This window comes from Apostichopus japonicus, chromosome 21 (genome assembly GCF_037975245.1).
Source record: "Apostichopus japonicus isolate 1M-3 chromosome 21, ASM3797524v1, whole genome shotgun sequence".
In the NCBI taxonomy this organism is placed as follows: Eukaryota; Metazoa; Echinodermata; class Holothuroidea; order Aspidochirotida; family Stichopodidae; genus Apostichopus; species Apostichopus japonicus.
Genome location: NC_092581.1, coordinates 19,464,417 through 19,490,322, shown reverse-complemented (window position 1 = coordinate 19,490,322; position 25,906 = coordinate 19,464,417). Strand labels below are relative to the sequence as shown.

Genomic DNA, 25,906 nt, shown 5'->3' with positions numbered 1-25,906 from the left:
GTCGCCGTCAACCGGAACTCCCATTTCGGGCCCTTCCCTTGGCACTCCCAGCTAGCTAGTCATATCAAACACAGAGTATTGTTGGGTTACATGGTAATTGCTAAGGGTGACAGGTATTCATTTGTTGTAAATTTTAAGAGGAGGCAGATGTGTGGTTCATCCTCTCACTCCAAGCGTGTAGCGAGGAATTTGCCAAGGGAGTGGCGCAACTGTTGGCAAACTATCAGAGTCGTAGATATGGCATTGCAAACTATCTAAGCGTAGCGCCACCATAAGTTGGCGCGAAGCGTGCAAGATTTTGGCTGAAATTGCCTTTCGGCTGAAATTGCCTTTTGGCTGAAATTTTGGCTGAAAATGCCTCCAGATCGCTGGAAATGGCACTTCCCAGGCCTTGTAAGTTGCATCTTAGCATTTTCTCTTTTGAAATTACTACCGATATCATAAAAACATACACAAAGATATGCTCAAGGGGGGGCGGCTGACCCCTTCGCCCCCCCCCCCCTTGGCTACGCGCCTGTCTCATCTCCGCAGATAGGTTTAGGTAGAAGCATTGGCGCGGCGGCGTATGCGATGTACGCCGATGGATAGAAGTCTTTGATGGATCGATGGATAGAAGTCTTAAGTAAACAGCTGTGGAATGACGTAATGTAACAAATCTGTTCCCTGAGATAGAAGATGGACACTGAAGACAAAGATTCAGACAGAAATGGACTGAATGGTTCAGAGACGAAAAGAACCAAAACACATATAATGGAGGATATGATCGATTATTCCGTGATACCACCTACGCTGGTTGCTACAAACGTCCCAAATGAAGTTTATTTTAATGAAGATGAAAAGGTAGGCTTAATTCTGGTTGGTAAGCGCAGTCTCCATATATTCGTGGAATCGGTACCTTAACAGAGGTCAACGAAAAATATCACTTCGATGCAAAATACTAACATGCATGATGCAATGGACAAAATGTAATTAAACGCAAAATACCGCATTTCTGTACTAGTCTACTACAACTAGACTTACGTATAAGTCATTCTGGCTTTAATAAATACACAGGCCTTAATTGGCCATGTAGTTAACATGTATGGGTTATCAAGTTAGAATTTGTAAATACTGAAGATTAGGCCTAGGCTTGGGTAGTCTGCACATGGTTGCAAATTTTACTAGCCTACTTTAGCAATGCAATTTTTGAGTTGATGACTTGAGGAATGTCTATTTCCTTGTATAGCATATCACAGTGAAAAAAATATACATGTAATTATTCATAATCATGGCTTGTTCAGTACATACATTTGAGTTCACATCTGGCACTTAACACATCCAGTATACATATGCAATTTCTACAAGTGACCAGTGTCTTAGGCCAATCACCTAGTGCCCACTTGTAATCTGCAGAGCAAAATCATCAGAGAACCAAGTGACCCTTAAACTGGTGTTTGATGTTGCAAACCTGCTGACCAGCACATACAGTACTAGTCAAAATCCCACATCAGACTGCATTGCATGGCATAAAGTTAAAAAGGCAACTGAAAGAGTTCAAACACAGCAACACGTACGTTACTTTACAATTACCATAAAGTTATACATTATTACGGCCATTTATAATGTGCATCCCACCATTTTGCATGTAGGGCGTCTCAAAATGCCAGTTTTTTCAGAAGGCGAGGGGGTTGCCCTTCCCCTTATACCCCTTTCCCATTTTGCATCATACATCAGATGTATGACGACCAGAATTTGCTTGAGAAAAAGTTGTGAGCTGTGTATCATGCAAACATGGCACTCTGAATACATGAAACAGTGTGCTACAACTTGTGGCCGATATATACTGCACATGGTAAAGAAAACTTACCATTATTGTTGAAAATGGTGCAGTAAAGATTTCTTGCAGTATCCCATTGTGTATCGCTTGACATCTTATAGGTAATACCCTGAGCAAAGTTGGTGTTTACCTAGCACATAAATATTTTGTTTATTGATGATAGTGAAATCTGAAGATTTTTTAACTGTTAATTGTCTCCTTGTAAAAACACATTGAAACCATCTATTCTTTTTTAAACAATTTGCAGCTCTGGTTTGAGGCCCAGTTTAAAAAGCTTGGAGGTCCTGTTACCTTCCAGTACTTCAAGAGTTTTCATCGTGTGAGGATAAATTACCAGTCCGGAGAGGAATCATTAGCTGCTAAAATAGCGATGGACAAGAGACAAATGTGTGGACAAGAAATTGGTGTCTACTTCATTCAGGTACTTCAAACCGTAGCACTTTCTATCATCAATTGCTGAAGTTCAGCAGCATCTGTTTTGCATTCGCAGTGAACATAACGTTTGCCATTCTGCACGTAAATACCTGAACAAAGACATAAGTTTGTTGTTGGTTTGTTACAGTACACTTTAACTAATTATGATGTTGAATATCTCTAGAATGTCTCTTCACAACATCTTCGGTCTACAGGTTGATTCATAGTAATAAAACATTTGAGGAATTGTCTCACAAGTGGAACCTTTTACTTTTTTATAAATTTTGGCCGGGGGTGGTGGCTGGAAAAAATGCTTCACATATGTCAACGGTGAGCACTATTAATAAATTATGTGTTCCAACAGCTTTAACGCTGTATTTCTTCCAGACTAAGTTGCCTATCTTAGATGTCTGGTTCTGTATAACATATACAAAATATCTCTGCTTCTGTACAACATAAACAAACTATTACCTGCTATTGAAAGATAACTCCAATTTCTTTGTTTGGTAACTTTACTGCCCTTTGAGAAAAAATTCATAACGGGCATGGAATCTTCTACACAATGAAAAGAAACTGTACTCTAAATATACTCTTGGAAGAAAGTTTCATTTAACCACTAATTGAACTCCAGCAGCTCAGGTGTCTTTCAGAAAAAAAAAATTGTACAACAAAGGTTAGAAATGCTACCAATCTGAACAAAGGATTCTGAATTATTTTTCAGTCAAGACTGACCTAACCTCTGTATTCTGCATATATCTGTTTGTCTCCTGTGTTGTAGATTCATCCCGTCTCTGAAGGGTCACAAAATCTGGAGCCACCCGAACCAGACAGACAGTTCCTGTTATCACCACCAGCATCACCGCCTGTCGGCTGGGCGCCCAAGAAGGAATCTGAACCGGTCATAAACTACGAATTACTGTCGGCTTTAGCTACTCTGTCACCAGGTACAGTAGGTGTAGCAAAGAGCCAGTCTGCTGGAAGTATCAGTATTGTAGGTTATACAGAAAGAAGTGTGAAGAAATCAGCATTGTTACGAACGCAGGATACTGCATCAGGGACGCAAGGTTTTAGCCAGGGACGCAAAATCTTCAAACTGCTTGTTTGTCCTACGTATGCAACTGTTTTTTTGTTGAGTACACACACTCAACTAGGCTTATGCAAAACATAACAATTCACATGATTGAATGAAAAAACGACAACTTCTTCTCAAAGGAGCAAAATTTCATCCAATCCTGCAGATGATTGACATAACAATCAACTGCAAGTTGTGACATCCCGGTGCAGAGCTTACAACATTTCTATGACAGATATTTTCCTGTTAAAAATAGTCAATGGTGCTTTTCCAAATTTCCAGTGACTTGATTCACTTATTGTCCCTTTCCCATTGTCTGCAAACATTCTTTGGAGGAGGGGGGGAGGGGGGGTTGCAAGTTTACATCCTCCTGCTGACCACACACAGGACCTCAAAAGTAGTTATTAGCACAACTTTGCTGACATGCCTCAGAGTACATCCTTTGACATCAGAATCCTGTGCATGCCCCTTTATTTGTTTAAATTATTTCCCAGTAAGAGGCAAAGTCTCTCAAAGACTACTTTTTTTTCCCCGCAGCATTTGTTTGTTTGCCTTTTTAAATATGTTCATTTGATTTCATTTTCTGATCATCTTTCCTCTTAGGTGAGAGTCACGAGTTGCATCCGGGAGATGCAGGTAAGCCAAAGATTATCGTCCACACGTGTGAAAATCAGGAGCAGGACGGACCTAAGCTTAAAATTGCGCACACCAAGAGACCAATAGCCTGAAGACTTAAGCCACAAACACTAGAAGAGTGTTGGTAAAGGATGCTGATCCCAGCGTGTGACACTTCCGATGGATTTCAGGAAAACATCCAGTGCTAAGGGGTTTGACAAGGAGTCAGTTGGCACAGTTATTTAACTGAAATTGTAAAGCAATCTTCAGCTCTGGAAAACTCTGTTTTCTTCTTTCCATTAGTGTATAGTCATATGGATTGAAACAAAAGGGAAGTTCCTCATTCTAAGTCCTTTGTGATGATGTCGTCAGTGACATAGATGATAACCAGATGCTGATTAAGAATCGGAATTTTCTTACATGGATATCTAAGTTTGGCAAGTGGTTCTGTTCTGTTCTTTTGTTTTATTCTCATGCATCTCATTAAGGTTTGCACTTGTCACTGACTTGTTGGTGATTTGTGTGGCTCTTCCTGAATGTGTACGAGAAGTTGTCATACCTTGCTGATAGGGGGACAAGTCAAGAAAGTTTGACTTGGTGCAAAGTTGTGTCGTCTCTGAGCAAACTCAAAATGTCGGAAAATATACTATTTTGAGTCGCAAATCTGTTTACAGTGTTCTGACATGTTTATTATTCTGCTTCTCATTTACCATCATTTCAGAAAGTTTTTAAATGGTCACTACGGAAATCTGTCAGTTCTGTTTTTAACATGTCTTCTTGTGCTTTGTAAATTATATTTTGATGTTATAAGTTTATGTCAGATGGTTGAAACTTGTATAGAATTGTTTCGTGCAATATACATATTTTTTAGTCAAATGTTTTAGTATCCTGGGTTCAATAGCCTAAGCTCTGTTACTTCCTGTCGAATTTGAAGAATTCACACTGTAACCTTTTAGGTCGTTCAACTTTAGGAAAGCTATTTTTCTTGCGGAAACAAGACAAGAAAATTATCAAAGAGGAAAGAAAATGTAATTTGCTGTCGTTGCTGAATTCACAGATGATATCAGAACATTCGCCATCCACAAAAAAATCAATATTTGTTTTGTAATATTGTATTATCTCAGTATTACACATCTGTATCAATGTACTGTGTGTAACACTACTCAGATACAACATTGCTTGTCAGAATGAGGCTTTAATTATAAATTGTAAGCAATTTGTTGAGGATGGAGAAACCAAGGCATTGAGAGGATATCAAAAAAAATTTAATGTGTAGTGACGGATGTGACTTTGCAAATGATTGTGGGATCTACTCAAGCTAGATAACAAATGAATACATTTGACTACTTTATGAAGTCTGTCATGGAACAGGCAATGAAACAAGGGAGTTATATCAAGGGTTGCATTTTGAATACTTATATATCTAACGTTGGAATGTGACGTCTTAGTGTTCTTAATTATTAATTGCAATCAATTTTGAATATTTATATAGTTTAACATGAAATCTCTTTGTTACCTAGGTATGGAGCTAGTTAACGGTTTATACCATTGTGTCCTTGCAAACAACTGTACTTCTGTAATTGTCTGATATGCTTGTTTTTATAAATGTTAATGCCATTTTCATTGAATCTAAGACTCCAGTTTTGATACGTATATCTAGAACTATGGTGAGATTTAGACTTAACAGTTAACAATTTTGCCTCACATAATATCAAGCGAAAGTAAAACCACAAACCTGGTGGTCATCCTTGGCCTTCCTGTCTGTACAAGAGGTGGTTAGCACCACCATGTGGTGCAACCGCCCCCCCCCCTCTTTAGTTGCATCAAGTAGGATTGGGTCCTGCATCATCTCACATGGTAGATATTCCTTGCCTTCAAGTTCCATTGCCACTGCACAATAATACTGGACTGGGACTCAAGTTGATGTCCACATGTAAGCCTTTTACCAGTTAACCACATATTAGGGACACCACTTAATAGACAGGGTGCATTTTGTAAAGGTATTATGTATTTTAAGTAACTTGTCCCTGCCCTTAACCCTCCACATTCCCTTCACTTCTCTCTGTCCCTCTCAAGTTACCAGTACTTTGTTCCCAAAATGCAGAAAATTAAGTAGTGCCCAAAATGATCAAATCTGCATTTTGTGACCTGTCAAATTAATCCTAAACAGTCAAGGTTGTTTCCTTGGAGAATTTTACCATATCAGTAAAAGAAATGGTATCAAGGTGGGAGTACAATGGTCATTCCAGGATTATCGCCACTGAAATGTTTATTTACTTCTTAGCCTTTGTTTTGGAGAGGGGGGGGGTAGGGTTGGGAATGCTGACCATTATTTACAGAACACAATGGAGAGGATGTCTTTGTTTGTGACTTTGTGATATCAGTGTGTTAAAGTTTAGTTCTTGCAGTCTTAATATTCCCCCTTCTTAGCTATTTTCATTGTCTGAATGGCAAGATTCTTTGCCCTTCATAAATTGTACATAGTCAAGCTGTTAAGAATGTATTCCTCATTGTTTCAATACTGCTCAATTGCAATATATATTAATGTACAATGTATATATCATTTTAACTTATTCTGTATCATCAGCACCGGTATATCATATTGTCAATGTGAACTACTTGTCAATTTGTTTGGCTAAATTTCATCAAGATTTGTAAATGTTCTTGGTGAGTGGTAAAAACTTTGTTTTCTCTTTTTTTCAAGATTTTCATGAAAAACATGGTATATGAACCAGTCAAAAGTGTCTCCATTTCCATATTTTTATGACATACTTTACCATCTTGTGGGGATAGAGCTGCTACCCACAAGGCTGTTAAAGCCCTATTTATTCAGCTAGCTGAACCCTGTAAATTCAGAGAAATCTTTTTATCCAATCATAGATCGACTTAAACAATAAATTCACTGTATGACAGAAAGGAAAACCATGAAACTTTGTGGAGTTAGTAGATGGGGCCTACTTTAGTGATAGAGTGTTGTGAAAATGTGGACAATGCGCAAGTATAACTTGATCTTTTAGTTCCCATATGATGGAATATTGCTGTTTCATTTTGATCATGGGTTTCTTCACATCCTTAATTGTTACTGCCCAGAGATTGGATCCAAAAGATTATTGTAATCCCAGTTTCGTGCCTGCCATGGATACATACATGTAAATCTGTTATACCATGGTGTTGTGCACCATAAGCACCTACACCGTAAGGTGAACACATATTTTCCAATAAATCTGGATCCCCCACCGCCCCCCCCCCCCTTGCACTCACAATTTTCCAATACTGTAGGTTTAAAGGTTGGGTGGAACAGGTTTTTTGTCTTTCCTGCCATTTCCTGCAGATATGCAGTGCATGTGGAGTGCTTGCAGTATTAGGAAGAACTTTGCAAATATGCATTATTGTAGTGCGTGTGGAGTGCTTGCAGTATAAGCACTTTTCGGTTGCTCATGGTGTTATTCTTGTGGCTGATAACACACCAGGGAGTTTAGTCATGATGATGTAGGTACCTACAAAGTGAGGGCGCTTGTGAGTGCAGTGACAGGCTCAGAATAAGTTGCCTACGCAGCTAGCGTTTGAAACTGCAAATGTACAGAGACTATGAAACTTGAAGTTTCAACGTCCAGTCATGTTAGGTATCGTTCACTTGTCCAGTAATACCAATATTGTAGCGCGCATTACAATAATAATAATACAGTGTCAGAACAACAGGGTTATTTCTGGGCCAGTTCATAACATCAGGGAACACTTCCGGGGACACCTTTAATCTGGGGGTGATACTCAAAAATTGGGGACATCTGGTCGGAACCCCTTAACCCTATCAATATTATCATTTAATTGTTTAATTTAACAATCCTGACAATACTTTAGGGAGAAGTTTCCAGAAAAAGGACTTTGGAGAGTTTAAGCACACCAGAATTAGGGAGCTATTCTGATGATTTTTAACTTAGGCAACATGTCATAACTTATGAATATGCTGCTCATGACAACTATCGTTTATGATTTGCAGTTTCACATCTGCTGAGATAATCTCTATTGTTTTATATTGATGCAGCCTTGCTGCAGGTAAATTTGCAGCTTTTGGTTTTGACATTTTGCCTTTAATATTTAATATTATTTATTTAGGTAAAAACATGAAATATCATCCCGCACAGAAAAATAAAACAAGGAAAAACAACAACAACAACAAAACACAATTTCTGCAGAGACACATCTTTTCAATTATGTGTCAGATGAATTATTTATGTACAAAATGATATTTTTTTTTCAAATTTTGAACAAAATGTTGAACATGGAAAACATTTAACCCAGTATCTAAAACACAAGTGTCTATATACCCTACAGATAAAAATGTTGTATTGAGCAATGACACCGATCTTATTAATATTCAGGTTCATGCCTATTCATGACGAAACTTCCAAAAACATCCAATTTAGTATTTAAAACACAAGTGCATATATATACCTTACAGATAAAAATGTTGTATTGGGCATGGTGCTGATAGCATTAATATTTATACTCTTGCCTATTCATAACACAACTTCAAAACATGTATAGAGGTATTTGTGACTCTAATCTTCCGAATTTTTTTTCTAAAAGACCTGTGAGGATGAAATATAGAAGAATGAAACAGTATTTCATCATTAAAATGGGGAGAGAGCAATGAATATCTATGTATTGTATTTATTTGTAATTTAGATCCTCCTGCAAGCAGGAACTCGCGAGGAAGCCATCATTGGCTTATCAAACCGCAAGCTGACCGAAGTCAGTCTCTTAGATTCATATTTAACGTCCATGATTATGAATTGTCAACAACTCTGTAACTGGACGACATACATTAATCTTGGAGTGACTCAAACTCGGGACCTTATGATTGAAAGGCACCGGCGTTCACCACTGAGCTAACACTCCTTTATGTTAGCTTGTGTTAGCTTGTGTTACATAGTGTTGATGACTTGATGCATTTAACACAGAACATGTCACATGTCAATTTACTAATATGATGAATATTCATAAGGCATTAACATTCAAAGAATTACTGCCAGATATGAACAGAGTTTGTCATGTTAGCCATCTGCCCAAAATCTTATCATAGAACGTATCATACTCTCCAAAAGGTAGCCTCAACTCTGTTATGACATTTATAACACTGTGAAAAAGCCCCAAAGAAACCTTAACTTCATAAACATGATTGATGAATTGATGAAATCGGTCCGCAATTTGTTTTTCTTTTATGTGGAGAACACCAAAGTGAAGACTTTCTATTGAAGTAAATGCTCTGCCAGACATTGGTCTACACAGGAACAAAATTTCCCAGCTCTCCAATCTGTCCCTTCCCCAACCCCCCCCCCCCCTGCCCTCACGGACTGACTGATGAAACAGGTCCTCGAGCATTTTCTCTCAATATGTTACTTAATTTGACTAAGTTCCTACCAGTGAAAACTTGCTGTAGGACTATTGTCTACACAGATACGCTTCTTCACAGTAAAACAATACCCTACCCTCTCCCACCCTCCCCCCCCCACACCCTCAACATGTGAGTCCCTCCCACAAAAGCTATCCATTGAACTGGACCTTCACAAAGTTCAACAGCTAATGCATTTGATAAAGTTTCTATCAACAAAGACTTAACTGTACGAGTATTATCTACTAAACAAGATTTCATCGCAACAGTCTGCTGTTCCCTACCGCTACAAATTCAAAGCCCCTTAAAAGTTTCCAAGCAAAATTTTGGTTTTCACTTCCCCACAAGAGCGGTGATAACTGGCTATAGATTATGTACCTGGAACCATAGAAACTTTGCTTTTCTATTACCTCAACACATTTTCAACTTGTAACATAACACTAACCCAAAGGAAAAAGACAATCATAATAGTTGACTTGTTCAATAACAAAATAATTACGTAAACTTAGATAATGAAATAAACTACTGTATGACAGCATCCCCCAAAGTGTAATTAGTGCATCCACGTTTTAGTGAAGCACCCACACTCTGCGCATAAATTATCTACTTAATCTTAATTGCCTGCGGTGAGCATGTACACAGCTACATTAACTCTAGTCCAGGGGTAATTTATAACAATCACACATGAGACAATCACACTGGTTGAAGTGATTTAATACCATCCCACCTTCCCCCACTCCCCATTCAAAACTTCTACCAATGAGGTGCACTGAGCAATAACCAACCATACAGTCAGTTAGTCCATAAAAGAGGAACAACACCAAACAATTTTAAGGTTAAAATACTAGGAAATATAAGTTGAACGGTGGCAGAATCCACTCTTCCCTGCATCCTCCCCTGATGGTGGGGGGATGCTTCTTTTTATGACAACTTATTATGAAACAGCAACAGGAAAACCAAATGTTTTATATGTCCTAATATTTCCAGGAGGCTGTGATCCAAGGATATATTGCATGTCAGACAACTAACTGTATGAAAGTCTCTCTTACTACTACTCTAACCAATGGAGAAAAACAGACTCTTACCTTTATAAGATTTTGTTATTACCAACAAGAGAAACAAAGTGTAAATATGCCAGGAGACTTCCACCAAAATATGTCTTATATTCCTTCTAAACATTGAGACAGATAAAATTAAAATAGTTTAATGTAGCAGTGAGAGGCAATTGGCAGACAAGTAGGGCGTAATGTACCAGTGGACTTTTACTGTTCCCCCTTCCCCTCTCCCACACTCCATCCCCAGTTTCAGAACATATTTAACTGTCAAATTTGACCATCCTCACGGTCTGAGGTGACTTGACCACAGCTATACACATCTTTTGATCTTATTGGCATAATTGATGACCATACATAATTCCACTCAGGGAAGGTATTAGAGTTATTAAGATCATGAGTTTAACCATGAAAGTTTCATTTCAAACATGAAGTATGTCTAAACTTTTAAACCTTTGTGGATACCTTTTAATGTCATTAAACCAGGGCGACAAAATGTTACACACAGAATCAGTCCATTAATTATGCATTAATTAATTTCAATTTGGTGAAAAAAAAACAAAAAAAAACAGAGTCTTAGGTTGATAAATCTTAACCTTATCTTAAGGAATATTTGGGCAGTTGTTGGTAAAATCCGAGAGCAACTGCCGTAAAGTGATTAATGATCACAAAAAGATTTCACACAGCTGGGAATATTATTAGCAGAGGTTTGGAGTCCTTGGTATGCCATGTTGATGACCCACCTCAGGGGGGGGGGGGGAGATGGCATGTGTTTCTTTGTCTTGAATGAATATATGCATAGTGCTAACAGTTTTTGCTCTAGGCATGTTCATATTACACTATTATTATGAAAATACAAGATATGCATACAGGGAATGTTACATGCAAGGTAGGTCTCAAAAATGCACGAATCGCTCAGTCTGAACAAACAAGGCCAAAAGTCCCTCCTGGATTGATGACTACCTAACTGTGATATCAATATTAAAACTCGCTTTAATAAAAACTGTACCTTCTTTATTGCCTTACATGGCAATCTTGAATACTCAATGCATAAAACATACCTGTTGTATATAGGTAAACAATTTTTGTTTACATGCATGACCCTATACTATATGTTTTTAAACTTTTTTGGAGTAAAAGACCGATGGTTGTAGAATTGCAAACTACCTGTCGACTTCTCAAGCAACAAAGAAATATACTTTATCTGGATCTTACAGAGCAAAAAGGTCTCTTGAGTTACTTTCTAGATATTCATGGCTTATTGTCAAGCAACTACAATTTGAAAAGATACGCAACAGCCTCGTTCAGTTTCGAGATGTTATTACCAGAAGCAAACGCAAACTGTTGACATTTTAATGGAGCGCTATTCGAGTTAATAAATTAGAAACCAATCTCTTGGGGTCTTTAAAGTAAAGCTTAACTCCATGACTGGGTAGATCAATTTTCCCAGCATTTCTTCTTCATACAGTTTATGAACTGCTGGGGGCTAAAACAAGGCAAAAGAAACTTTTTCTTTTCTCTCGTGAATTCAGGAGCAAACGGTTTACAAGACTAAATAAAAAAAAACCCAGCATTTTTCAGCCTTTGAAGGTACTTAAAACTTCCAGTTTAATCCAGGCAAGTGCATTTAAAAAGGGTCATGCAAACCTTGATGTTTTATCTCTCGTCTTTTAAAGGCTGCTATTTCATTGATCCAGAAGACTCACTGTATTGTAAAACTAGACTGCTTAAAAGCCCAGAGAATAATAACATTAGGGCAAAACAAAGGATGAAATTCCATGAAAGACAGATGTACAGTTTGGGATGAGTTTTTCTCCAGGCATCACCCCTACCCACCTGTTACCCTTTCCCTACCCCACCACATTGAACTACGTACATTTCTTACCAAATGCTACAAATCTTCCAGTGACACAATCGGTCAACTTCTTTTGCATTTAGAATGGCTTGATATCACCATAACAACTTCAGCACCAACTTTTACATGCATTACATAAGGTCATTCCTAGGTTCACCCTGACACGATCTACCATCAAAATGGACCAAGGTGTAAGAGCTGATGGGGTTTCTTTCAGAAAACCGCCTTCTTTCCGAATTTACTACCTATCTATTCTTCCTATTGCAAATTGGAATCTGTTCAAAGACATGTTCCATTAGTATTGAAGTTACAGCTCTTCATCAACATGATTCTCACAGACCTACAAAACTCCAGCCCATAAAATGTTACAATCACAGCTTGCAAAGTGTTGAGCCTCAAATCTTTCACTTATTGGGGGGGGGGGAGGTGGGGGTAAATGGACCCTTAAGGCCTTAGGCTTGTGAATCCTATCATTCGACCCGGCAAGTTGCTAATGTACGTGAAGTGACATTTTGATGTGTTTTCCCCTGGTCCTAGATTTAATATAAACCTCTGGTTTCTTGTGCTTGAGAGGTACAATTTGAAAACTAAAATTTGTTATTCTTTTGGGTCAATTAAAATTGGTCACAAAAAAACAATTTTCATGACTAAGAGGAGGCAGATTCCATTTACATTAAAATATTTGGATTGTTACTAGGGTGAATGAAAGGGGATGAAAGGAAGATGGGACTTTCTATTTTTTTTTCTGCCTCTTCAAACCACCTACCCTCTCCTCCCCTCCCCCCCCCCCAAAAAAATGCAATAAAGGTCTTCCAAATTCCCCTCAAAAACAGCATTCCATGGGTTTGTTACCTATATAGGAAACTTCTTTAAAACTCTGATGCATTCTTTCCAGACGAAATGCAGACACCGAGATCAAATACACACAAAGGGCTTAAAATAATGTACAACAAATGTAGGCAAATTCATGCATTGCCCTCCACTATTCCACCTAGATTACAATATCACCATCACAGATTGCCCTACTGAATGGTATGAATGCTTTAACCACCAGCCCACAACACTGCTGCAAAAAATGGCCTCTTCTCTGACATGCTTCTCAAAATATGATAAGTTCTCTGCGCCCAATTTGATATGTTTTGCACCCAAATATCTACCAAACAAAACATAACACCAATTTACATAGTAAATTCACTCTGTAAACTCGGGCACTTTACCATTCCCCTATCTTGGACATAAATGGAACCGTCAGAATAAATTGATAGCTTCTGAACAAGATCCTGCTAGGATCGAAACGTCATGCCCTCTGTGACATATCTCTACCCTCAGAGGCTTTTTACAGTAGATAAGCAGTCTGCTACCAGTTTGCTTTTACTTTTAGAATTAACAAGTAGGAAAATAATTACCAAACCAATGAAAACTGCAACTTAGATGATATTTCATAAACTCACCCCATACAACTATCAACAAAAACAACAACAGCTAACTGCATAACAGCCAGAAACAAAAACAAAAATGTTTATAAATGATCAAGATAGTTTCAACAACTTTTTATCCTATAAATCAGGGGTGGGCAACCTTTTTTGAATAAATGGGCCAGATATAAGGGGTGAAAAATTGGCTGGGCCGCACCTAACCGACGACCTGCTGTTAATTTCAAACCTTTGATTCCGAGGCTTTCAAGCAATAGGTGTGTGTACTTAATCTGTATTCACAAAAACATAATGTCAATACAGTACAGTTAATAATTAATGGGAATAATAGGCCTACCTGAAAGCATCATTAGTGCCGATAAATTCTGAGCAGCTAGCTCGGTTTTTGTGATGATGTAAGATAGATTGATTTTTTTTCTTTTTTCTTGAGACACCTCACAGGCCGCAATAAAAATCACTGGCGGGCCGCATGTGGCCCACCCCTGCTATAAATCATACAGCACTGGTTGCATTGGCTAACTTTGCTAACATTGGCTAACACTCCTCTCTGCCAACCTTTCAATATATTCTACATCTTCTAAGACTGGAAATGGGTTATATCTTAACAAATCAGAAGAAACCCCCCTGTCAACTGGTAAAATGTGGGTTTATGTGTTTAATGTACACAAAAGATCATATCATGGTCCATCTCAAACTCTTAATGGTCTACGTCCCTTTTGATAGAGCTAAAATTGTGGCAATTGCTAATTTAGTTTGATATCACCCCACTCCAATGACATCTCCCCCCACCCTTCCCCCCTCCACCCTTTCTCCTCCCCGACCCAAAAGTTTTTCCTTCTAATGTATGTTTTTCACCACCTTTCTTCAACTCTGTGCACGAAAATGTCCCGACAATAAGTTTTAATCTCAGCTAGCTGTTGACTTGAGTTTATATATATCTTTACATTATGAAGGTGTCAACCATTGAAGCCTGTGGTCATGACTGTATCACCATTAACATACTAAGTTACTATATCACGGTTTGCTTTCAGTGCAAAAAGCCTATTTTTAGCATGGGCACATATTTCTTCCATATAATACAGTAAAGTTGTTAAACTACTCGTCTCGAGCTCACAGGATATGGTACATTTTCAGGTTTCAAGTACTACAGGACAGGAAATTATCAAACAAGACAGTTTTACTTTCTAGTGTACTTTCATGACCTTTGGTATCTGTCGATAAAATTGACACATGACATGTTCGTCCAACTTTTTAACACCGCATAGAATACATTAGCCACAAATTTTCCTTCCCTATCATTTGATGGACTTTGAAACCCTGCTACTTTTGCTAACATTTCCCTAGAATTTATTTATAAAGTTAGGCCAGTTAATTAGCTCTAAACATGTTATTTCTTTCTCCTCTGTTTCATCTTATCACATCCTTTTGCAACTGCAATCAGATAGCACAACTTTCATTATTCACATATATATTCACCTTATAAAGCTAATTAAACATTTCGTGTAACTGCTTCTGTTTGTTTTACTTTCTTTCCTGTTTTATTTTGGAATCATATTATAGACCATAGGGAGAAACTGAACTCTCGCTTGAAAAGGTCACTCCAGTATCGAAGAGTTCTTACACAAGTCTGATCAACCGTTAATTCCTACCCCGGACCGACAAAACAATCAATATTAAGAGATACTTTTGTTGCAGACTGGCTTCAGTACTTGCTTCATGGCTTACAGAATGACTTTAGATGGACGTTTAGAGAAATAAAATTAATAAACAAAAGAGAGTAACTGATTCGTTGATTTTGGTCAAGACTTGACTGCGGGTACCTTGGCCAGTCTCTGTTTTGCTGGTCATGAGACAAGGGCATTGGTTCTTACTGGTCTGGTAAGGAAGACTTCCTGTGGGCCAAATTTAGCCTTCCTTCTTCATCCATAGACACATTGACTAGACTCATTTCAGCTACTCTTGACAAGTGATGGTGAATGTTTGTAACACTAATGATTACGTTACTAATATTACTACTGAATATTGTCTGGGTATAAATAGGCATATATGGTACTTAGTCATAATTATTTATGCAAAAACTGGTTCCCTACCCACTTTGTACCAAATTCTCCATAGTACGAAACACCCCCACCCCCCGGCCCCCTACTAACCTAACTCCCTCGTTTGTGATACACCAAAGCGAAAACGGCAGTTAATTCGAACAACGATAAGCACATTGATGCACCAGTACCGAGCCACGCAAGATCACAAAATAATTGAATGAGAGCTCGGCTGATTCACCTCAGTAATGGACAAACCATGACCGTTGTTGAATTGGTTGAATACTGACAATCCAAACACAGATACGTCGACACACTATGCCCTATAGATAAAAAACCTTAACCATTACTGTTATATCGGCATTAGCCATGGCTGCGATGTTTGCCTCACAACAACAAAAAACAAACAAAACAGATTTTTTGAGGTAATGATTTTTCAGACCACAGTTGAACTGACTATAAACTGACAACATTATTTCCACCTGTATGCAAGCACTACATACAGTACAAAGCCTTTCTCATATATGGAAGTGCAAAAAAGAAAAAAGGGCGGGAAAAAAGGAGAGGAAGTTGCTAGATTTCTACCATACGACACATTATTTAAAAAGACTGACACATCAAATAAAGGTGACTTATCAGCTCTCCGACCTTAAGCAGTCCTAACCTCCCCGATACCCTCTACTGAATCTGCCTGGACCAGTTCTCCCCCCTGAGGGACACTGGGACCGTTCGTCCTCTCAGCGCCTTGAACTTTCAAGGTCACATTCTTCTCCTTTTCAGGGGAATGATTAGGCAAACCTGAATCTTTCAATTCGTCGCTCTCTAAGCCGTTAGTCGTCTTCACGACAGATTTGTCATCATTTGCATTGACCTCACTTAGAGGGCGACAGTCACTTTCACTAGTGTCACTGTCTGCTTTGCTAACCATTCCTACATCGTCACCAGTATCGCAGTTACTGGGTTCACTGTGATTTTCGGGACTCTGAGGTGACATGGGCGTGGTCACCTCCCCGTTCTTTTCTGGACTGGTGGGGTTACCATTGTCTTCCACTGACTCGGCGTCCTTTTCAGAAAAATGACTCTCACTACTAATTTTATCACCTTGGTTATCTAAACTATCATCATCATCATCATCATCATCATCATCACCATTAGCATCATCATTTCTTTCATCCTTACCAATTACCTCTACTTTGCCATCTGTTTCCCCCTCTGTCCTATACTCCATGTTTCTTTCACTATCCTGCAAGTGGTCAGTTGTCCTTTGACTATCCTGCAAGTGGTCAGTTGTCCTTTGACTATCCTGCAAGTGGTCAGTTGTCCTTTCACTGTCCTGAGTGTGGTCAGTGGCTGTCCTTTCACTTTCCATCATTTGGTCAGTGGTAGTCCTTTCATATTCCTGCACATAGACGGTCTTCCTTTCGTTATCCTGCACATAGACGGCCTTCCTTTCATTTTCCTGCACACAGACGGTCTTCCTTTCGTTATCCTGCGTGAAGCCAGCTGCTGTTTCTTTATCCTGATCGTACCCAGCTATCTTTTCACTAACCTGCAAGCGACTTGCCGTCCTTTCACTTTCTTGCAAATGGTCTGCCGTCCTTTCACTATCCTCAAGATCTCCTATTTCCATTTCGATTTTTGGTTGCATTAGCTTACCGGTCCCTTCCTTATCACTAGAAGTCCTTTCGTGGTCTGCTTCGTCCGCATGGCCATCTTTCGTCTCGACTTCCTGAATTCCTTTCATCTCGTGTTCCCCAACAGACTCCCTACTTTGTGCCATTTCTACTCCCTCGGTTATGGTTGGTTCATTAGGCGGGCTATCTGGACTTATCTCGTTCACGGTTCTTGAGTCCAAGCTGCTGCCACGATCAGCTTGGCTATCAAAATCATCTTTCTCTGATTCAAGGGACACTTCATTAATTTCCACATCTGCATAGCTGCTGCTTTCCATTTTCTCATACTCGACTTTTTCCAATTCCCTATTGCTCCTCCGAGTCCTGAAAACTTCAGTCCTACCTACTTCGTCTGATTGACCAGAAGGTGATACTATTTCAGGTGGGGGGTTAGTTCTTAACTGACCCTGATGGATGTTGCTGTCATCATCATTGTTGCTTAGGGTGGAACCCCTGCTCATAGTAGTTCTAACCTGACTCGCTTCATGTTGTTGTACCTGAGATGTGACATATTGCTCTTTAGGCTCCAGGTCGTCCATAGTTCTTGACTCTTTTATACTAGGGTCCCTTAAGTCATCTAGCCGGGGGCTCGTGGGCCCACTTTGCTCTGGGTGGCGGTGGTGGCCCCACGATTCCTGATCTTTCTCAGGTCCTTTGGAAATCTCTGAGGGAGAATCTATCGAGTCATCATCGTCGTGAGCTGACACCATTGAGTGATCTTCATCCTCACCACCACCGCCATCGTTGTCATCATTGTCAATACCTCCTTGCAAGTCATAATTTGATTTTTCAACACTACCATCATACTTTTGATTATTGATTTTAGTTTTACCTGCCTTATCACTTTCTGTGATATCTTCTGTCCTTTCATTAACCTTATCAGCATTTTCTTGGTCAGTCGTAGGAGGAGGTTCAACAGGGGCAAGTTTTGTTAAAGTGCAGTTTGTATCTGTCGAGGGTTCGCCTTTATAATTGGCTAGTTTCATTTGAGCTTCTTTAAGCTGCTGCTGGAGAGCACAAATAGTGGACTGCATGCCTTCTCCTTCCTCGTTCAACTGCAACACCATCTCGTACAACTCTGTTGGGGGAGAGATCAAACAGCGAATGTAGCAAAAACGAGATCATTGTGTGAAAAAAGCCACGGCGTGCATGACATTATAGACACGACCAAAACAATAACAAGTTGGATGGAACTTGGACCGCATAAATCAATATTTTATGGGGACTAGAGCGTGGTAAACAATGACACAATTAGGATGATGCACTTTTTCATGCTCATGCATGCACTTCAGTTATTTTTGAAAGGGAATTTTGGTAAACAGGGACAGGGCCATAGTCTTGATAGTTTGAGGACATTCAGGTTTTCTTTAGCTCTACCTGTTACATACTGGGTAAAAAGGTGTGTCGGAGAGGGGGGGGGGGGGTCATTTTCATGATTGTGGTATTGGTCACTACATATTAGTGTGAATCAAAAAGAGAGGATTTAGACCGTGAACATTGGCTTTAATGTAAGTATAACAAGATGGAACAAAATTCCTAAGACATTAACAGAATACGCTGTTTCAGCATAGCCTCAATCCTTATCGGTCACTCACCTGTTAAAAGTACAACCACCCTTATACCATTCTTGTGTCATGAAAGACAACCAAGGCCTAACCTATCACGTTACCATTTAAAGCAGTTAGTTGCCTTCTTGAGTAAAACTTTTGTCACCATCAATTATCTTTAGATAAACACTATAATGTTAGTTTTACTTCTTTAATCTCACACCACTTGCTTCAAAATCTGAACAATTTCCGATGCTTCTTGAACACAAACATCAACACTGTGAATGAGATCAATTGCTGAGGCCAGTATCATATTTCACTGCTGAGCTCCCTGCCAGCTAATTGCACCTCTTTTTCTAGGCGAAAGACTTACACAGAACACTGCTCATGTAAACGTGAGTAAATCTGATGAGAAACAACAAGATACTAAGAGATGTTTACTGAAGTCATCTTTTGGCGGCAAAACAGAACTAGACCTTACCGTCCTGGCTCCCTTTCATTTCTTCGTTGTATTTTTTCTGCATGGCCAGCTCAGCATCAAGATTTGCTATCTTCCCCGATGAAACTTGTTTCCCAAGGTCCTGGTTCTCTTGTAGTAGTGTGCGACAGCGGGCCATAAGACGCTTGCCGGTTTGACTGTGGTACAGGACAGAAGGAACGTAAACATACTCGGCAACTGAATCACAATTACCCCACCTTTCGGTTCCAACTTTCCAACGCTTGTTTTACAAACATTTTATCAATATTCATGACCAGTAGAGAGTTTGACAATAGATTGCTGTTTTTGTAGCATTTTTGTTGTTGTTGGTAATTTGGGTCATATGTGTGACAATTTTTGTGCATTTTGTATATAATAATAATAATTATACCCACTATCATTATGCAGAACGGTAAGACAAAGCACACGTGTTGAACATGACAGATACTTCACTATAGGAACCTAACTGTTATCAAATGGTAAGATTTTCAAACAGAAATGATCCACGCAGTTGGTTCTGTGTGCAACACGGACGCCAAGAACGTCAGGAGGATGGACCAATAATTTATGGAATTTGCCTCCACATGTTCCCTACACACTCCTTGTCACTTCATCGTCATTTGTGCCATTCTCCTCTGACTCATTAGCGCATTGAGCCTGACGGGAAGTGATTTTTTAATACTATATATACATGGTAGGGAAATCCGAATGTCCTATACCCTGAATGTCCTATAGCTTGAACTTGAGATAAGTTAGCAAAGTCCATAGTAGTTTCATACCACAGTTTATCTACTTAAATATTACCATTTTGAAAAATCAATTTCAAATGGGGGAGAAATACTGATTCTTCATGCACCCCACAAAACTAGACTTCAACCCACAAGTACCCAAATCAAGGGTTTCACTTGCTACTACTGGGACGCCTCTTTATATCCACTAGACCTTGTAGGTCTGGTATATATCAGTTCTCTATCTCTTCTAACTATTCATAAGATCGGGGCTTTGTTTTTCATAGTCAACTGGCCTACCTGTCTGAGGTAAACTTCCATGCGGTCATATCTTCTTGGGCCTGCTGCATTTGTTTACTTTTGTCCTCCAATTCCTTCTTCATCCTCTGGAAAAGGAGATTCAGTGCTGGATCTAACAGACAAGATCTCAGCTGGTTAGCTCCAGGAGTCTGACCTTTAGATATCTCAGTAAGTTTGTTCTGTTTTCAAAGAAGAGGCAGTTAAACGTTTTGTTGCTGGGTTGATATCATAGGTGGTCTATATGGGCTAAAACACAAGGCAACCTTTTACAGACAAATTTGCAGACATTACATTCCATGTTCACTTTTTCCTTATCCATATCTACATCTCAAAATGTCTGATAAAATAATCTACAGGCACAGACATAACAATTGCAAGATACAGACAAATGACCATCTATAATTGGGTCTGTTGAAGTGTTGCCCAAGGACGAGTACATAACAGCTAAAGTGGTGTCTCGTTTTTAACATAAAGTACATTTTTCACTTGTAATCAAGCTCATTCAAGTAAAAAGAGAAACCATATGTAAACTTAAAAATGAATATAAATAATAAAATAAATAAATACAAAAACCTGAAAGTATTTCTTTATACCAGTAAAGGGGTACCAACCGGTACTGAGCCTTACCACATCATGACAATAACTACTTCTGCCTCAACTCTTACGGCTAAACCTAGTTCATTTGCTGTGGAGTACCTAATGATTAGGCTGTGTTTTGCGATGTTTCTTGACGTCATGTACCGTTGCATTTTTTGTCATATATGTATCTGAATTATGGGATATCAACTCCAAGTCTTGTGTATCATGAGAATAATCTCTCTACAATCAAGGGACTCACAGCTAACTCTTGGAATTCCTGTTCCTTGGTGCTCAATCGTAGTTTCTGGATCTTTTCCTTCCTGGTGAACTCGGACTGCTGCTGGCGGAGTTTCTCTTCGATATCATCTGCAAGAATAAAGATGACCACAAAACCATACTGTATTAATCTACATTCATCAACTACTAGTCAATGCAAAACAAGTGCTCGTTTTTTGTGAAATTTCACAATAATTGAACGTAAAAATTTTGCTGTATTTTGACACTTGCAAATTTAAGGTATACAAGCTATGTTTTCTTGCTTTGTTTCATAGCTTGATGTTATCCAACCCTGTCACTATCGCAGACTGTCTGTCATTCAATACTTCTTGTCCAAAGTTTTGCTTGTTTGCACAGAGATTGAGAACATTTTTGATAAAGACAAAGATTGCTCAGGCTTTCATTCCAAATCTTTGACTGTACAGGTGCAATTTTGAATCCCAGGTAACAAATCTTCACAACATGTTAACGATCCTATAAGTCTCCAATAAATCCACACAGGGAAGAATTAAATGTTCCAATTTTGTGTATCAGTTTTGAAGGCTATGAAGTTTTGTCCCTTTTGCAAAGAAAAAACACCTGCTTTTAATCTTTGGACTTGTATAGCAATATGACAACTATGCTTAGCATGTTGTGATGCTATACCTAATACATGATTCCCTATCTAATGTTCAAACTGCCTTTCTAACCATAAGTTACCATTTAAACACTAAATTGCCTTGCACAACTGTTAATAATGTTTTAGCCATCCCACTTCTTTTTTCTTTTAATATTGAATATCCTTGTAGAAGAAACGTACCATTGCCGCTGTGCATAGCCATGGAGTTCTCCAGATAGTCCACATAATTATCTTGCTGCTTCCATTTGTGGAGTAGATCCTCCCTCTTCATTTCCATCATCGCCTCATCGTTAAGACGGACCTTCAAGAAACAATAACGATCATAAACAAAATGAGCATGCAGTGTCATTTTGGGAATGAATGAATTATTGTCGTGATTAATTATTATTTATTAGTAATTTAGCATCTACGACAGTGATTTAGTTTCATCAACTATAATCTTATTCCGAATAAAACTTGATACGCTTGCTAAAATGATTGGCCTGACCACAAAAAAGGTGTTAAAAGATAGGCTTTAAGATCAATGTAGGAAATCAAAGAATTACAGAATTGCAAAGTAAGTCAGACAAGTCTGTGTTGGGTTTTTTTCTAAGCCAAAATTAGAGAAAGATGTTGGCTGTTTAACTATTCCAAACCAAATGTCCATTTCTTTATGTTGATTGGCCTATACTGAAAGTGGTAGGTGTCTGTATCATTTTGATGTCTCAAAAGGAAAAACCTGCTTACCCTTTTAAGAGGCGGTTGCTCTTCTGTCATCTGAAACAAAAGATTGATAAAAGACCAGATTATTCAACCATCCAACAGCTTACTGATTTATTTGTGCAAATTTATATTAATATCATGTCAAATATCTAGATACAAGGAAGACCTGAAAATTGATCGATCATTCTTTTGTGCAAACCCATCAAACACAAAGTAAAATAATCATAGTAAATTATTAAATGAATGATTTTCATGTACATTTGGCAACTCTCCTTATATGAACTAGAAATCTTTTTTGTTGTACATAGTGATCTAAGTGCTTCACACAATTGGTTAATGTGGTATTTTCTGTATAATTTGCTAAGTTTATATCACAAAAGACTTTTCAAGGGAAGGTAAAAGAATTTGGAAAGACATTAGAGCTGTTTGTGAAATCCACCACAATCGCATTAAGATGAAAAAAAAAATCGAAATTAGCACAGTTAGTTTTGCACCAACAAACAACACTAAATTTGTATATTTCTATGTGTATTGGGTCAATAGTTAGACACTGGAAAACTCTTCCTTCGGGAGAAGGGGAAGGTTTGTGAGCATTTTGATTGTCACATTTTGATAGTTGCAGTTCTATCGTGTGTGAGTATTACTGTATATATGCCTTTGTCAAAAGCACCAGCAGTTATGACCCAATAATGCACCCATAGTCAATAGGTTGATCACTATCTCTGTAAGTTTGATAGTTACTTTGAGGAATGATATATACCAAATCCATTCAATAGTTTTAGCTGCACAGAAATTAAAATACAACAGAGCACAAATTTCAAATTCCTATTCCTGATATGCATCCAAAAGAAAACCTACAGATATAGGACAGATATCATTTTAGGTATAGGCTAAGGATATGTATGCCTATTTTTCTAGATGGAAACTGCTCACCAGAGGTATTTGTATTTTTATATATCAACTTGGTCACAAGGATATTTATAAAACTGTGCCCCTCTAATTCCAGGTTAAATTTGTTCATAATTCAGCGTTCAGAAAGTGTGTTGTCAGAATAGGTTAGGCCTATCTTAAGTTTAAGTGTAATATTGGTTGGTTTGCTAGTACTAGGCAAGAAAGATGATAACATCATATGCTGAGATTTTGACAGTATAAGCGATCAATACTGGGTAATGACAGCTCTCTGAGGAACTAATAGTACAATTGAATTCTACCGTTACTAAGTAAGTATGTTTTGCTAGGCCTAAGTGAATGTTATATTGCTAAGTTTTGCCTACAGTGATGTTACTAACAATACTAGACCTAGTGGTGGTACAAGTACTGGTACAGTGGTAGTCAAGACCCTACTGCTAGTCCTAACAAGTAACAACTAAGAATACATAGGCCTGTAATTAACTTAAGTAAAGACCTAGCCTAACTGATTACTAAGAGTAAAACCTAAGCTAGCCTAAGTCCTCTTATGGGATAGGATTGAAATAAACAGTAGAAGAGGCTACCAAAACCTAATGCAAGGCTGAATCTGTCCGTCTCATCTGCAATCGTAATCAAGTTCGTGCAGTTTAGGTGATGTAGGCCTAGGTCTAGCCATGAATTGATGCAGTAAAATCACCATTTGGCTAGCCTACCGTATATCTTCACTGAAAACTACATAACATAAGGTCACACTATTCCGAAACCTGGCTCATGTACACCGCATATATTTTCAGAATTTCGTCAAAATTGATGTAAATCGTTAAAACAAATGACAACATACTTTCCGTCCAGATGTGTGGGCCAGGATAAAACCCTGAGAGCGATGGCAATTGGATGGTAATTTGACTTCTTAAGCATTTACAAGTGTATCTTCCGAGCTTGTTCTTCTAGTTCCATGTTTGAATGTGAATACCGATCTTACGCTACTACTGTGCGGCCTGTGTAGTATTGTACTAGTACTACACCTTATTATAGGCTATGTGTGTTCCAATAGTATTTATGTACAGAGGTGTTGTATACTACGCGTGTTGCACGCTTGGTGAAAAGTCGAAAAAAAGCAAGTGTTCAAGGCGCTTCTCGGTACCACTATACTCACTACTGTTCCAAACAAGAGCCATATTGTTTGTTTCTCGTTTTTCAGATCTCTAAACTTAGATCATATATAATACCCTATTGCATACGAACCAAAACAGAATGATATCCTTCATTACAAATATAGGAATGGTAAAACATTAATGAGAAAAGATTAAGCTAAAAAAGAATTATAATACGTGGTGAATTATACATGGCCATTTGGAAAATCCGTAGACAAACTTAGACGTTGACGGTCACTTTTATGTACTACTGTATATGAAAAACTATGTAAAACTGGTACAGAAAGGTACACCGGTGGGAACCTGAGGACAAGAGTAACTGGGAGGCAAATGACAATTTGAATGAATGCATTATTTCTTTTCCTGTTGTAAATAAGTTCATACAAGGGTCAAGGGACAACAAAAGGAAAAAAACTGTTTTCCAAAAGACACAGACCTATCGAAAACTTGACTATAACTGTCACATTATTAGAACATATCAAGAGAATGGATCGAGGGTAACTTCACATCACACAGAACAAATATCCGAAGAAGCAAGATCGAGATGATAACTCACTAGCAATAAAATCGGGATAACTGGCAGATGATCATTTAGCGGAGAAAGATGGTCAACAGAATTATAGAGAACACGACGTTGCAAAAAAACAACAACAAAAAAACAGTGAAACCCGAATATATGGTAGCGTACACTATATATGAACAACAGGACATTGATCCCTACAGTGAATATGAAGGAGTCATCTCCCTTCCCTCCAAAGAAAGATGGTTACAAGCCTAGCTACATTTCCACTTTGCAGCTCCAGTCACGATCAATGTAGCATCTTCTTTCCTAATCCAATGGAGATCAAGAACTCAAAGGTAGGAGTTGGGTCTTGCGTTTACTCACGCTTAGAAGCCTCAGTAAAAAAAAAGAAGCATGTTGGGAAGTGAGACCCAATCTGAGCAAGCTCAATCTTTCTAAAATTTATTTGGTTTGTGAACTTGTAAGTACTCTCGTCCTACATACATTAGCTATTTTCTGAATAGCTATTAACCTGCCCAAACCTACTGCCCCCCCCCCCCCCTCTCAGTCCATTTGATCCATCACTGGCCTACTGCTAATTAGAAATACAACCAATCAAAAAACACAAACATGAAAAGGAAGCATTTGAATATTCAATCTTTATTTGCACTTGAATAACAAATGTCAAAAGGATAAGCTATGCACATGACTAAGACATTTCATCTGGTTTCCAAAATTAAAAAGGTCTCAG

General features: G+C 38.4%; 2 protein-coding genes across 3 annotated transcripts; one reads left to right on the top strand and one right to left on the bottom strand.

Moving 5' to 3' along the window:
- The first annotated feature begins 638 nt into the window (after positions 1 to 638).
- On the top strand, positions 639 to 16,255 carry LOC139963088 (calcipressin-2-like). The gene is made up of 4 exons (XM_071963600.1): positions 639 to 840; positions 2,064 to 2,237; positions 3,009 to 3,174; positions 3,906 to 16,255. Exons 1-4 carry the CDS (start codon positions 676 to 678, stop codon positions 4,028 to 4,030), a joined length of 630 nt encoding a protein of 209 aa, XP_071819701.1. The 5' UTR covers positions 639 to 675; the 3' UTR covers positions 4,031 to 16,255.
- LOC139963085 (uncharacterized) lies at positions 8,097 to 24,566 on the bottom strand. Of its 2 annotated transcripts, XM_071963597.1 has the most exons (8): positions 24,341 to 24,566; positions 22,615 to 22,644; positions 22,069 to 22,189; positions 21,253 to 21,359; positions 20,415 to 20,593; positions 19,390 to 19,544; positions 17,015 to 18,439; positions 8,097 to 16,984 (listed from the first exon to the last, which is right to left on the bottom strand). In XM_071963597.1, exons 2-8 carry the CDS (start codon positions 22,642 to 22,644, stop codon positions 16,338 to 16,340), a joined length of 2,664 nt encoding a protein of 887 aa, XP_071819698.1. In that variant the 5' UTR covers positions 24,341 to 24,566; the 3' UTR covers positions 8,097 to 16,337. The 2 variants fall into 2 exon arrangements, with proteins under 2 accessions (XP_071819698.1, XP_071819697.1); XM_071963596.1 differs by having other exon boundaries at positions 8,097 to 18,439; positions 24,341 to 24,565.
- Between the last annotated feature and the right edge of the window lie 1,340 nt (positions 24,567 to 25,906).

Excerpts from the sequence above, each read along its gene's own strand:
- LOC139963085 (XM_071963596.1), bottom strand. The coding sequence starts at position 22,644 with ATGACAGAAGAGCAACCGCCTCTTAAAAGG. Across the intron at positions 21,360-22,068 it reads GGCTATGCACAGCGGCAATG|ATGATATCGAAGAGAAACTC; the intron begins GTACGTTTCTTC and ends TTATTCTTGCAG. Across the intron at positions 19,545-20,414 it reads TGGAAGTTTACCTCAGACAG|TCAAACCGGCAAGCGTCTTA; the intron begins GTAGGCCAGTTG and ends CCTGTACCACAG.
- LOC139963088 (XM_071963600.1), top strand. The coding sequence starts at position 676 with ATGGACACTGAAGACAAAGATTCAGACAGAAATGGACTGAATGGTTCA. Across the intron at positions 841-2,063 it reads ATTTTAATGAAGATGAAAAG|CTCTGGTTTGAGGCCCAGTT; the intron begins GTAGGCTTAATT and ends AACAATTTGCAG. Across the intron at positions 2,238-3,008 it reads TTGGTGTCTACTTCATTCAG|ATTCATCCCGTCTCTGAAGG; the intron begins GTACTTCAAACC and ends CCTGTGTTGTAG.